Below are 14,822 nucleotides of genomic sequence, written 5' to 3'. Positions count from 1 at the left end.
AGCTGCTCTAGGTACCTCCTATGACCACTTATGTCCTAAGTGCTTATAAATTACCTGCTTCATAATCTGCAGCAGAATCTCTCCGAGGATTGACATCAAGCTTACAGCTCTGGAGTTTACTGTATACCGGTCTGTAGTTTCCTTATTTAAGAAAATTGGGACGCTGCCCATATGCAGTCCTCCGGTATCCCTCCTGTTCTCTCCGATTCCACAGATCCTTCAGGACGGCACCTAACGTGAGGCAGTTCCGTTTGCTCTTCTTATAATGTTCTTTTCCCTATAGAGTTGGACATGCATATACATGTTGTTTGGGGAATTTGCCACACATCCAATGAAAGCGTAATTCCCAACTAACAGTCAAATCCTTCTCTTTGGAGCTACCCAGAACACACCTACCCTCTCTTCCATATGACAGCCCTTCACAGACTTGAAGACAGTGTTGTGACTCTCCCGTGAGTTAAGAGCACCAGCTGAGTCAGACAGACCCGAGTGACAAGCTCAGCTTCACTCTCTTAGCTGTGAGAGGCAAGGTAAGTTACTTGATTTTATTTTCTACTTCAGTTCTTTAGTTGATTTATAAAAGGGGGGTAAAAAAAAACCCATTTCATTGGTTTATTGGGCAATAAATAACATAATGTATGCAAAGTGCTTAACACGCTGGCTGGCAGGGTGAGCATTCAGTAAATGCTGGCTATTTCCACCCCCCCCCAACTCCTCTATTTATAAAGAGCCGAGTGGGCATTTTAAGTGTCAGGGCTGTTGGGGAGCAAGGGGGGCGAGGAGGATTTCTCCCTCCCTAATTGACCAGGGAAGTCAGAAGACCCTGAAGTAGACCAGGTATTTCTTAATCTGGAGGTGGTCTATTTTCAGTTATCTGGGCGCCTGTTTGCTGGGGCTGGGGGAGAGCATATTGTCGAGAATCTAGGGAAAGGTTTATTTTCAAGAGCTGGAGAGCTGTTTGTTGACATATTGAACCGTCTCTTGTTTATTCTTATTTCCCCGAGCAGCTAGCCATGCAATCCCCCAAACTCAATTACCTTTTGTGAGGCGGCAGGAGCATGACACCTCCTAGCCGTATTGATCAGTGCAGACTGGGCAGGACGTGAGGGACCTCAGAGATGCTAAGCAGCAATTTCTGGGCTTTTCCTGCCTTAGAAGACCTCCCATCTCTGTGTTTGTAGACACACTGGCATTAATAAAATACAAGTCCATGCCCCAAATGGGCCAAGCATGCAGCAAGAACCGTGTCTCTCTCACTAGCCTCCTTCGAAGGAGGCTGATGACGAATGGTCACCATCGACCAGAACTTGGAATCCTGGAGTGACCAATGCCAGAATGGTTTTCCAACTGTAGCTCTTTGCACACACTGGGTTTTGCAAGCAATTGCATGATATGAACTCTGAATGCCATTGCAGCTAGAAAAAGTTTGGGAGGAGACACACCCAACTGTGAACAGACAGAGGAATGGGACTTGAGGGGATGGGGGGTGGGGTAGACTTGGGACTCGCTTTATCTGAATGTAGGATTTCATGTTTTTATTCCTAAATTATTTATGTAATTATCAGGATAGATAAAAGTTAGAAAAATGAGAAATTGCTTTTCAAAACAAAACAGAGCAGAATAAAATACAAAATAAACGCAAGCCATTGGAGATATTTTTCAGAGGTCACTACTGACCGAAGAGCCAAGTAGTGCAAGCCTTAAGTGTGTTGGGAGAGAAAGGTTGCTTGGGTCGGGAAGACGTTGGGGATCCCTGGAGAGAGCTTGCAGGGAGAGCAGGAGAGAGGGCTAGACATAGAACCCCAGGGGGACACACCTTTCTGCAAAAGAAAAATAACTTTTTTCCCCCTCGAATACCAGTAATATGGGTCCATTAGAGACAAACGAGAAAATACAGATAAGAAAAAGACAAGTCAAAATCCCCTTTAATTCCACCACTCAGGTATGGTCACTGTTAACATTTTGCTCTGTGTCCTTCCAGACTATTTTTTCGATGCAAAAATATAGGTAGTTATTTTATAAAAATCAGCTCATCAGTTTCAATGGCTGCTACAGGTCCACCATGATTTGTTTAATCATTCGATGAATTGTGTTCTAACACCGGCATTTGAGGTCATTGCCAAATTTTTATGATCCTAAACAACCATCCTTTCTAGCTGTGTGACCTTGGGAAGGCTAGTTAACCTCTCTGTGCCTCTGGGTCCTCATCTGGAAATGAAGGTGATAATCATACCTACCTTGTAGAGTTGTAACAAACAAGATCACATACCTAAAGTGCTTGGCACAGTGTCGGCACAGTAAATGCTAGCTTCCCCGATTAGGTATAATAGGAATCACAGTTGTTGCTGTTGTTGTTGGCTTTCCTGTGAGTATCTTTTGATTTAGAGGGAAGGGGGGAGCTCTGGGGTCCAATGGAGCTGTGTGCTTTTGGCCATGGCAGTTCACCTCACTGGGGCTCAGTTTTCTTATTTATAAAGTGGGAATTAATAGGACCGAGCTCATGGGGTCAAATGAGAGAATGTTTGTAAAGCCCTCAGCGCAGTTCTTGGCATGTGGGAAGAGCTCGAAGTCAGTTGGTGGTATTACTATTACTATTATGATTATTATCACCGTGAGTCAGCCACTGGTGAGGGTGAGAGGAGGATGGTGGCAGTGAGTCGAGCGCTTGGAGCATTTCCAGCCACTTGTCTGATTCCAAAGAGAGGAAATGATTTGGGGATCCACACTGACCCGGGCCGCAATCTGAGCTTTGGTGTTGACTAGCTCTGTGACTCGGTGGCAACTTCTCCAAGTATCAGTGCCTACCTCGTAGGCGTGTTTAGCCCGAGTGTCCGGGTAGTGTTGGTGGCTACTTGTGAGCATGGGAAGATTTACAGGTGATCTGAATGCCTCCCCCACAACCCTCAGATTCTGTGTCCCTATCTCCCTGGGCTACTTGAACTTCACCTGAAGGCTTTGCCTTACCCGGGGCTCAGGGACCAATTCTGCCCTGAGTCTGGTGGTTAAAGGCATCGTGATTCGGAAAGTTCGAGGGCTCTGGTAAACCTTTCTGCTAGTTCGACTCTGACCTTGTGCCCCAGGTGTGGAAAGCAAGCTGGAGCCCTGCTTCTGTGAGCAAACCCTCACCTGATAGGCTCGGGACTGGCGTGCTTTTCATGCTGGCCGGCCGCACACCCTAGAGCCTCGCTGTCAAATTCTAGCCTCGTGGCGGGGACACGGGTTGCCAGATTTCCCTCCGTGTATCTGACACGGGGGCAAATTGGCTTTTTATTATTACCATGGTAGACCTCTATTAATAGCACCCACAGTCCATCGTCTCAAACCCTGGTTTCCCAGCACCTGAAACCCTTGGAACTCTCCTGATCGTTGCACTCAGCCTCCGGCCCTGGTTCCCCTTACCGATACCCCCTGCCCGCACTTCCACATCACAGCCTGGCCCCCCGGACTCCTGGGTCTGCTCAGCCGCAGAGGGTATGTCTCAGTTCTGTCTCATCTCTGGAATTACGTGAATCTCCTCTTTTCTCTGGGATGGCCAGAGGCGGGCAGAGGGGGCTGGTGCAACTATTGGGGGTGAGGGGGAAGAGGGGTGGAGTTGCATAGGCCAAGTGCTAAAGCGGAGCTTCTGGAGGCCTGTCAAATGAAAGGCGGCCAGAGGCAAATGTCAGAGCCTATATAGAGGCAGGAATCTGGGACCAGAGAGACGGAGCAAGCACTAGCAAGTCAGGAGCAGTGGGGCGGGTGGGCGGGCAGGCAGGCTGGCTGGCTGGCGGGCAGGAGGGGGGCGTGGCAGGGGATAGCTAAGGGAGATTGCAGAGAACAGCTGCTGGTACTGGGTCTTACTTTAATGAACTGGCTGGGCATGGGGCATAAGTAAATTGGCCAGACTAAAAGAGCCAGGGGCGCAGAGGACATAATTCTCTTCTCCCTAACTGGCAAGGTAAGATCTTTCCGGGTTTTGCCTGGTGGGGAACTGTAGCATGTTCAGGGATTTTTCTGAAGATGGGAAGTGGAAATCTACGAATGCTCTTTTGACTCATCTTGCCCATTGCACCAATTATTAGGGTAACCAAGGTGCCAACAGGGGGCTAGTATTTCTTTTCCTACACCCCTTTCCGGGGCTGTCCAGGCTGGAGATTGGCAGGGGGTGGGGAGGTGTTGGTGATGTGACTAAGAGGGAGAAAAGGCAGACAAGGCAGATCATTATAGCACCGTGAGATAGCACATTATGGCACAGTAGGGGGCTCTGGCATTGGACGTACCCGGCAATCTGTGTGACTGCAGGCAAGTTATTAAGCTTCTCTGGGCCTTAGTTATCTCGTCTGTAAGATGAAGATGGAGTGCCAAAATCTCTTAGCGTTGTTGTGGGGACCAAACAAGATGATGCGTGTAAAGTGCCTAGTGGGGTGCTTGCTGGTCAGCGCATGCTCAGGAAATGGTCACTGTTGGCATTTCTGTTGCTAGTGTTGTCCTTATTACTATGGAGGCACAACGCCACGAGATTGATGACTTTTTGTGACATTGTCCCAAATAAGCAAGTGTTCTGTTTTTGGCATGGGCAGGCTGCGGCGGTGTGTCAACATCGTGTGATGTGCGTCTTGGTTTCCAAGCTATGTGCCAAGAAGCCCCTTCTGGAGCTGCTTATGGGGGTGGGCTGGGGGGTGAAGCTCTGGGATTGCCCACCCGCGTGTCATTGGAGAAACTTGAAATCTGTACGTGAAATCTGTACGCCTATAGGTATTCAAGTGATGTTGGAACGGTAACTTAATGCAGCGTTAGGGATGCCAAAGGCTAGGCAACACCGGGGAGGGGGTGATAGTAAAGAACAAACAGCTTTTACTGTCGCGGTGACCCTATTTAGCCCCAGCCCTGTCTGCTCTGAGAAAACTGGCAGAATGGGATTAATAATACTATCACACAGGGTATAAGATTCAAATCTTATAATAGACAGTTTGGAGTTGTGTGCAGTTGCCCAAGTATAGTGCCTGGAACACACTAAGTGAGCAACGCATGCTAGTAGTAGTGGTTGCTGTGTTTGTCAGTAATAAAAATGATAATATACAGGATTTTCGGTTCATGGAATGCTGTGATAATAAACAGGATTTTCAGTCCATGGATCAGATAAATGCCTTGCTTTTCCTGAAAGAGACCTTCAGGGCCATCGAAGTAGCAAAATGGGGACTAAAGCCCTGGGCAGGACACAATGAGCCCTAGGAACTAATGATCAGCCCCGGGGCAAAGGGCTTTCTCCTGCAGGTCCGCCAGCGCCTCGGCTGCCTTGTGAGCGCTCTGGTGGGAGAGGGAGCCTGCACCTCTCACAGTTTGCCACAAGGTGGCGCTGCCGCTTCATTTGCTCTGGGACGGCCGAGGCTCCCGGCTGCTGAGCTCGCCGGCATTTAGAGCTTTTAGCAATGGAGAGGTTGTGCGGTGCTGTGGGACTGAGCGGGTTGGTTTGAAGAGAATAGGGCTGGAAGGGATCTTTGCTCTAGCTTTCAGTTCCTTCGTTGTCGCACAGCTCCTTTAACCTGATAGGCCCATCTCTGGTGCCACGTAGCTGGCAACGCGCGGAAAAGGTCTCCATCGCGAATGGGTCTCTTTCCCAATCTTTTTGATATTGGCTTTTGACTACTAAACTTGTTTCCTGTTTACAGATTTTCTTGCCGTTTGGACTTCAGCTCGACTCCTTGATCTCAGCACGTTAGGGACTCTCTCCACACTATCTTGTGGCCATGGCCGATATGTCGATACCTTTACGCTCACTCCGATTCAACAGTATGCTGAGGGAGGAAAACGTCGACCCCCAAAACAGGGGGTCGACCTTCTCTGGACCAATAATAGAGACCAGAGCAGAGGTCCAAATCTTACAGTCCCACGTACAGCCTACAGTCTCGACGTCAGCATCAGACCCTGGAGGGATGTCTGCACAGTTGATGACATCCGCAGCCTTTGACACAACGTCTGCACCTCTAATGGGAGCACCAAACGCTGGAGCACTGTCCCCACCGCTGATGCCAGCCTCGGAATCTGGGGCCCTGTCCCCGTTGCTCATGCCAGCTTCAGATGCGGAAGCGCTGTCCCCCTTGCTCATGCCAGCCTCAGATTCTGGAACATTGTCCCCATTGCTGTCCACTTCAGACTATGGATTAATGTCCCCGGGACTGATGACAATTCCCGACTTTGGAACAATGTCCACAGCACTAATGGCCACCCCACATTCCGCAGAGATATCGCCCTTGGCAATGCCAGCCTCATCCTCTGGAGCGATGTCCACACCTATAATGAGCACTCCAGCGTCTGGAGCGATGTCCACACCACTGATGCTGGCCCCAGATCCTGGAGAGATATCTCCACTCCTGATGCCAGATATAAACCCTGGAGTGATGTCCACGCAGCAGCCAATGCCAGCTCCAGGCTCTGAAGCAATGTCACCATTGCAAATTACCGATGAAGACACCGAAGCAATGTCCAAAGTCCTAATGACTGCTCTGGCCTCTGGAGAGATATCTTCGCTGCTGATGTCAGGCACAGACTCCGAAGCCATATCGTCACTGATAATGTCAGCCCTCACTTCAGAAACAACATCAACCCAGCCAACGAGCACCCAAGACTCTGGGGAAATCCCCACCCAGCTAATGTCTGGCCCGGATCCTGGAGTAGTGCCTTCACGGCTCATGTCAGCGCCAGGTTCCGGAGCAATGTCCGCACCACTCCTGGCAGTCCCAGATGCTGGGGATGTGTCCACATTGCCCAAGGCAGCTCCAGACACTGAAGCCGTGTCCCCACTGCTAATGACGGCCCTAACTTCTGGAGTGATGCCCACCCAGCTGATGTCAGCCCAGGACTCTGGAGGGATGCCCCCGCAGTTAACACAAAATCTAGACCCTCAAATCATGTCTACTCCACCAATGAGAGCGGCGGCTGCCAGGGGGATGTCCGCAGGGCCGGCGAGAGCCTCAGACCCCGGAGGGATGTCCACACCACGAATGAGAGCTCTAGCCTCTGGCAATATGCAAACACTGCTGAAGACAGTCCCAGACTCTGCAGCGATGTCCACCCCACTGATGACAGCCACATCCTCCGGAGCCATGTCCACTGAGCAAATGTCAACTGTGGCCTCTAGGGTGATGTCCACGCAGTTAACCATGGCCAGAACTTCTGGAGCGGTGTCTACGGGCTTCAGGAAAGCCACACCCAGTGGGGCAATGTCCACATCACGAATGAGACCGCCAGCCTCTGTGATGATGTCCGCGCCACTAAGGAGAGCCCCAGCCTCTGAAACAGTGTCCGCGCTACCACCGTCAGCCCCAGCCTCTGGGCCCATGTCCGCACTGCAGATGAGAGGCCCTGTCTCTGGAGCGATGTCTGTGCCACAGAGGAGAGCCACAGCCTCAGGAGTGACAGCTGTGCCGCAAATGAGAGCCTCAGCCTCCGGAGCAATGTCCACCCCACTGATGACAGCCAAAGCCTCTGGAGCCATGTCTCCACTGTTAATGAGAGACACAGCCTCAGGAGTGATGCCCTTGCCACAAATGAGAGCTATGGCCTCGGGAACAGTGTCCAAGCCACTAACGACATCCAAAGCCTCAGAAGCAATGTTCATGCAGCAAATGACAACCACAGCTTCTGGAGACATCTCCACAATGCTAATGAGAGACACAGCTTCTGGAGCTATGTCCATGCGGCAGATGACAGACACCGCCTCTGCGGGGATGTCCACACCACTAATGAGAGCCCCGGCCTCTGGAGACATGTCCACCCCACAAATGACAGCTGCAGCTTCTGGAACTATGTCCATGCCTCTAATGGGAGCCCCAGGCCCTGGAGCAATGCCCACAGCGTTAATGAGAGCCACAGCCTCTGGAAAGATGCCCGGTCAGCCAATGAGCACCCAAGACTCTGGAGGGATGTCCATGTCATTCATGAGATCCATGACCTCTGGAGGGTTGTCCCCACTGCAGCTGCAAACCCCAGCCTCTGAAATGGTGCCCACACCAAAAATGAGAGCCCCAGCCTCTGGGGTGCTGTCCACACCACTAATGAGAGCCCCAGACCCTGGAAAGATGTCTGCACTGCTCACCAGAGCTTCATCCTCTGCAGAGATGTCCCCACCACTAATGAGACCCCCGGTTTCTGGAGAGATTGCCACATCTCTGAGAGTCCCAGCTTATGGGGCCATGTCTAGTCCACAAATGACAGCTCCAGCCCCTGGAATGATGCCTATGACACAAATGAGGGCTCCAGTCCCTGGAGCCATGTCCACACCACTAATGAGATCCACAGCCTCTGAAGGGATGCCCATGCCTCAAATGACAGCCACGGCCTCTGGAGGGGTGTCCCTTCCCCTGATGAGAACCCCAGCGTCTGGAGCGACGTCCGCACCACAAATGATGCCCGCAGCTTCCGGAGAGATGTGCACATTATCGATGCACTCTCCAGCCTCTGGAGTAATATCCCCACCACTAGTAAGAGCCCCAGTCTCTGGAATCATGTCCACACCACTAAGGAGACCTTCAGCCTCTGAAGCTGTATCCGCAGAGATATCAAGAGGTCCAGCCTCTGGAAAGATGTCCACTGCACAAGTGATAGCCATGGCCTCTGGAGGGATGTCCAAGCCATTAACGAGAGCCACAACCCCTGGAACAATGCCCATGCCATTGATGTCAGCCATGGCTTCTGGAGACATGTCTGTGCCGTTAATGAAAAGCATGGCCTCTGGGACAGTGTTCGCACTGCAAACAAGAGTCACAAGTTCTGGATCTATGTCCTTGCCACAAACAACATACGCAACTTCCGGAGGGATGTCTGTGCCGCCAATGAGAGCCTCAGCTTCTGGAATGATGTCCATGCCCCTTCTGAGAGCCACAGCCCCTGGAGGGATGTCCATGCCACCAGTGAGGTGCCCAGTCCTGGGAGCCATGTCCACCCCACAGATGGCAGCCACAGCCTCTGGAATGATGTCCACTCTGGAAATCAAAGCCACAGACTCTGGAGAAACATCTGCCTCTCACATCAATGTCACAGTGTCTGGATCAAAGTCCACACCGCGCATGACTGCCACAATCACCGAAACAATGAAGCCACCACCACCCCAGGAAGTCCCATCCTTTGGCATGCTGACCCCAGCACTCTGTTACCTCTTAGAAGAGCAGGAAGCAGCCCGGGGTGCATGCTCTGTGGAGGAGGAGATGGAGGTCGATGAGGAGAAGCAAATGAAGGGCTTTTTGAATGACTCAGAGAAAATGGCGTTTCTGGTGTCCCTTCATCTGGGGGCAGCAGAGAGGTGGTCCATCTTGCAGATGGAGGTAGGCAACCCCCTCTCAGATGAAAACAAATCTTTCCTGAGCAGATCACAGGGCTTATATGACTCCCTGTCTGAGATAGACATCCTCAGTGCTGTTCTTTGCCATCCCAAGCAGGGCCAGAAGTCAGTCAGGCAGTACGCCACTGACTTCCTGCTGCTGGCCCGACATTTGTCTTGGTCTGATGCCATTCTACGGACCAGGTTTCTGGAAGGACTCTCGGAAGCTGTTACCACCAAAATGGGCCGGATCTTCCTGAAGGTGGCCGGCAGCCTAAAGGAGCTGATAGACAGGTCTCTCTACACTGAGTGCCAGCTGGCTGAAGAGAAGGATTCCCCGGGCAGCTCCAGCCAGGTTCTGCTGTCAGCATGTAAGCGGAATAATGAGGAGGCAATGGAGAATGAACTGAACTCTTATCAGCAGACTGAGGAGGTAATGATGGGGAAATACACTCAAGGGGAGTGGTGGGGAGTGATGGGGAATGCACCCTGCTCCTTTGAGTAGAATAAGGAAGAGGCGAGAGGGAGGCATTGAGCTTCTAGCCCTTAACCTCCAACCTGGAGTTTCATCAGTGGCCTGGCTATGCAGTTATTGGGGGCGTATTAACCACTTTGAAGCAATGCCCCGGCCCAAGTTCCTGGGGTGGGGGGGGGGGACAGTCTGAGATGGCTAAAGGTCTAAGTCTTCCGATTATGAGGGAACCAGCTGGGGCCCAACTCTCCAATTATCCTAGGGGAGATGTCATCTTTGGTGGGCCGAGTCCTACCTACAGGCACATCTGTTGCAGACCCAGGTCACTAGGGAATTTGGCCAGCCTAGTCGTCGGTCACACATTATGCGCATGCAGTACATTAGCCAAGTTACTGACGTCATCCAGGCAGAACCCCCTTATCATAGTAAGTGTGGCTCTTACCTCTGCTGGTTTTTTTTTGTTTGTTTGTTTGTTTTTCTCACTCCCAGCACCAGCATGTTCCCAAACGCTGTTACTACCTGAAAGAGCATGGAGACCCTCAAGAGGGTCTGCATGACCACCTTCGCCAGAGCACAGGCCATCACAAGGCCCCCACCAACAAGTAATGCTTTCTGGAATCTTCTCCTGTGATGTCTGACTCCGCTGCTAACTTGAGGACTGGTTCCTGGACCCATTCCATTCAATTACATCATAAACCTTGTGGCCTTCCCCCTTCAGCCTCCCTAGGCACAATCCCCCACCCCCTTGTAACTCCCAATTGGTTGACTTGACCTTCTCTTTTACCCCACATGCCTGTGACCGGCCCTGACAATCAGAAGTGGGGACTTCAAGAGTGTTTGGTGTATGAGGTTCTGAACTCCTATTGCCGTCGAGACCAGTCCTAGTTCCTGGTCCAGGGAAAAGTCTAGGCAGGAGAAACCATGTCCTACCTCAAAAACACCTTAGAGTGTCTTGCCACATGTCATCAGGCAAATGTGAGGAAGCCCTGGTCCCATTTCACCCGGCAGGGGAGCCTATAAGGAGAGTGATGCCCACTCCAAAACCACCCTTTTCATATGCCCCCAACTCATAGCACCTAAAATGGGTCTCCAGGGCCCTTGCCCTGTTTATAGTCTCCAACCTGGGAACCATTCGTTTTGACCCACAATAGTAATTATAGTAGTGGCTAACGTTTATTGATTACATATTACGTGACCGGTACTGGGCTAACTGACAAGCACCATCTCACTACACTCTCATCATAACCCAACTTGTTCTTGTGTTGTCAACTTCTACTTCTTGATCTTTTGTCTATGGCCCTTGTTTTGTTCTTTGGTGTCAAATTGCTAGTTCTGATCTCTTGGTGGCTCCCTGAGTAATTAAGTGCCCCCTCTCCCCTTGGCTATTGTGCTTCGTGACCGGCACTCTTGATAGAGGTCTTGGTCTTTAAACAGGAATAGATAGTTAGAACATTCTATGAGCAGTGTTTGCCTTCAGGTGGTGGGATTGTGGGTGTTCTTATTTTCCTCTTTCTACTTCTCTGTACTTTCCAGATTCTCTGCAGTAAGCATGTATTACATTTGTAATCATAAAAGTCAATAAAGTTCATTTATGGAAAAAAAAAGAATAAACCGTGGCTGACAGAATTTGATTTACGGAGTCCTTCATTCAATCAAAATTGATTATCTAACATGTGTCAGCCACTGTTTTAGGGACCGACAGATTAAAAACCCCAACAGAATGAAAACTCCATTCCAGTGGAAGGGGCAATGAGCAAGAAAAGACGTAAGTAAGATAGACTGAAATCATGGAAAAGGCCATGAAGACAAGAAATCGGGATAATGGGGCATCTGATACTCACAGGGCCAATTTATTTATTTAATAATAGTCCACATAATTGGGTTACTCAAGGATCTTTTACAAACGGTAGGAACGGCATGATGAGAAACATATTGTAGAAAGTTAACCTGGCAACAGTTTGGAGGCAGGAGAGGGGCAGGTGTCAGAGAGCAGTTCTGAGCCCCCTGCTGTAATAGTACAGGTGACTGACTTGCCAGCGACTCAGTCGAGGCCTGGGGCAGTGGGGATGGGAAGAGAGGACAGGCACCAAACGCTCTTGGAGGACTCACGTCTGCTGCTCCATTACCCTAAACACTGGGTCTGCTTCTAGGAAGAGGAAAATGATTCTCAGAAAAAAAAAAACCACAAAGATTGGCAGACAAATTAGCGGCCCCATGGTAATATAGATAAGAATCTGGCTCTGCAGGCTGCCTCTAGATGTATCAGTCACCAGTGCTGTTGCCTCGGGGTGGAGGGAGAGGGGACAAGAAGTTGGGAAACCCAAATTCAAGGCGGGGGAGAGGCTCACAGCTCTTAGCTCAGCAAAGCACGGTCAAGCTTACTCTCGACTGAAACAGAAATGGATGTACGGGATCACAATTGATGTCTGGAAAATGTCTATGGAAAGCAAATGTCTTAAAATTGAAACTTTCTTTTTTTTTTTAAGAGACAGAGAGATAAGGAGCGGAGGGGCAGAGGGAGAAGGAGAGAGAGAATCTCAAGCAGGCTCCACTCCCAATGTGAAGCCCGATGCACGGCTCGATCTCACAACCCTGAGGATCATGACCTGAGATGAAATCAAAAAACATCCGCTGAACCGACTGAGCCACCCAAGCGACCCCAAACTGATTTTCTTATAGCCATGAGCATGGAGAACAATAGCAATTCTTTTTTAAAGAACATTTTATCATTAAAGTAGAGTTGACGTACAGCGTTCAATTAGTTTTAGGTGCACGACATAATGATTCAACAATTCTGTACATTACTCAGAGCTCATCACTGTGAGTGGACTCACCATACAACATTATTATGATATTATTGACTATAGTCCCTAGGCTGTACTTCGCATCCCTGTGACTTGTTTATTTTCTAACTGGAAGTTTGTACCTCTTAATCCCCTGATTCTTTTCTTTATTTTCTTCCCCATGTTTCTTCCCTTCGCTTTTGCCTCTGCTCTTCTTTAAGCAAATGTCGCTAAAGATAAATGGAACAAAAGAAGCCCAATCAGACCCTGCCAGAGCTCAATGCCTGCTTGCTCCTCTATCCACCCCAAAGGTTATATTTAGAAATGTTTGAAGAGACACTCAGCCTCTACATAAAGCTGGGCTATCATATGCCCAAGTACTTGAGACAGTTTTGTCTGCTGTAAAACAGTGTTTCAAATTTCTCCAGGCCTCGCTGGCCTGTGGGTAAAAATAAGGTCCCATAAGCAGTAAAAACTCAGATGGCACTGGCCCCTGTCCCCACCTGTGTGTTACACGACTTCAAGCCCTTGAAGGTTTCCTCCAGGGATCTGTGGAAGACCCTGGCGGGTTCTCGTGTTCTGAGTTCTCTGGTTCCCACCGTGCCTCATGGCACTCAGCTGCCCATGTTGCCACATGAGGATGGCCTCTCCACTCCAGCTGCTGGTGGGTGCCTCTGGCTGTGGGAACCCAGAGACCCCTGCTGGGGTGGGGCATGGAATGGGGCTGCCCTCCCTTCAGGCAGCTTTGGCCGAAGTCACTGATGGGTCACAGGGGTGGGGGATGGGCCGTGGGAGGTGGTGGTGGTAATTCTCCTCCCCCTTCTGTGCCATGCTCTGCCCCTTTGTCACCTGGACACCGAAGCATTGCTTTTACCCTGTATCTCAGTGAGGCCCATGGGAGAAGGGTGGCTTCAGCTGCTTCCTGTGACAACCTCTTCCTGGCCACACACCCCCTCCCCCCTTGCCCCAGCTCAATGGGGGCGTACCGAAGCCACCCAGTCCTCTAACCAGACCTAACCTCCAGCTCCCATCCCCACATCTCCATCCGTGCCCTGTGAGGCACTGTTAAGTCCACAGATCTCTTCAAAACCACTATCCTCCATGTGAACAGATGCCAGGAACTCTCCACACACCCAGTCCTGGAGCCCGGGGTAGGTGGGGAGGGGGAGAGCAAATGTCACCCCGTTCTGTTCCTCTACTTTCCTGCCATTCTCTCATCCACCAGTTGGTCTCTATAGCTGCTCCTCAGGGACCAAGAGTATATAAAACCTTCTCTTAAAGACCACTTTCTCCAGGCAAGTATAGACTTGGGCTGCCACTGAGTGACCAATGCTTCTGTTTCTGGACATTCAAGTCTCACTTTGGGCTCAGACAAGATCCTGTTGCACTAGACTAGTTTGGTCAGCCCAAATACAGGACCTCTCCCTCCCAACCTCATTCTCCAACCAGAATAATTACAGATAAAATAACTTACCCGCTCTCCAAGCTACAGAGGGATTTTTGTTGTTGTTCCCCTTATGGGTCATGCGCTTCCTTCCTTCTCACGTTGTCTGAAAGCTCTGTGCATCTTGAACACATGCAGGGCGGGCGAGGCAGGCGACTTGATCCCCTTGTGATCTAATGGAGGCTTTATAGGATGATAGGTACTGCAGGCCACTCTACCTCTCAGGGCCTTGGTTTCTCAAATGGGAATAAACATCACCGTCCCACTAACCTCACAGCATCATGGAATAAAAGCCCGGAAGGGGTTTGGAAAAATCAAATGCAGGACATACAAATGTAAGATCTCGTTACCTGTAAAGCTAAAGCTTGACCCTGAGGAGGTTGGGAAGTGGAGGGTAGGGCTGGTTGGGACATCTTCAGCATCCTATCTCTTCAGGGGTTTATTTAAACTGTGGAGGAAGATCTGAAAGAAAATTCTTGACTGACGACTGTCAAAAGCCACCTTTTAATATGAGTACCTATTGAGTACTGACCAGGGGCCCAAGCTCTGGACTAACTTCTTTACCTGCATTGTCCCATGTCCTCTTCAAAACAACTGTGAGATGTGGGTGCTCTCATTAACCCTATTTTACAGACTGAGAATCTCTGGCACAGAGAGGTTAAGTAACTGGCTCAATGCTCCAGGGCTAAAAAGTAGCAGAGATGGGATTTGAACATGTGCGGTCAGGCTCCAGAGCCCCCAGTCCACTATGTATATACATGGCTCTGTTATTCCGAGCCAGATGGCCACTGGGAAGATTTACCCTGTGCCCCAGAACACATTTGCCAC

General features: G+C 50.2%; 1 protein-coding gene across 1 annotated transcript; it reads left to right on the top strand.

Annotated features, from left to right (window-relative positions):
* Positions 1–5,726: 5,726 nt before the first annotated feature.
* RTL9 (retrotransposon Gag like 9) lies at positions 5,727–10,373 on the top strand. Its single transcript, XM_088028950.1, has 2 exons — positions 5,727–9,728; positions 10,257–10,373. The coding sequence occupies exons 1-2, from the start codon at positions 5,727–5,729 to the stop codon at positions 10,371–10,373; spliced, it is 4,119 nt and encodes a 1,372-aa protein (XP_087885076.1).
* Positions 10,374–14,822: the final 4,449 nt, after the last annotated feature.

This window comes from Eumetopias jubatus, unplaced genomic scaffold, assembly GCF_037043125.1.
Source record: "Eumetopias jubatus isolate StellerSeaLion01/CBP00866 unplaced genomic scaffold, mEumJub1_p1.0 scaffold_11, whole genome shotgun sequence".
NCBI lineage: Eukaryota > Metazoa > Chordata > Mammalia > Carnivora > Otariidae > Eumetopias > Eumetopias jubatus.
The sequence above is the reverse complement of the archived record's forward strand: the minus strand, read 5'-3'. Positions and strand labels throughout refer to the sequence as shown.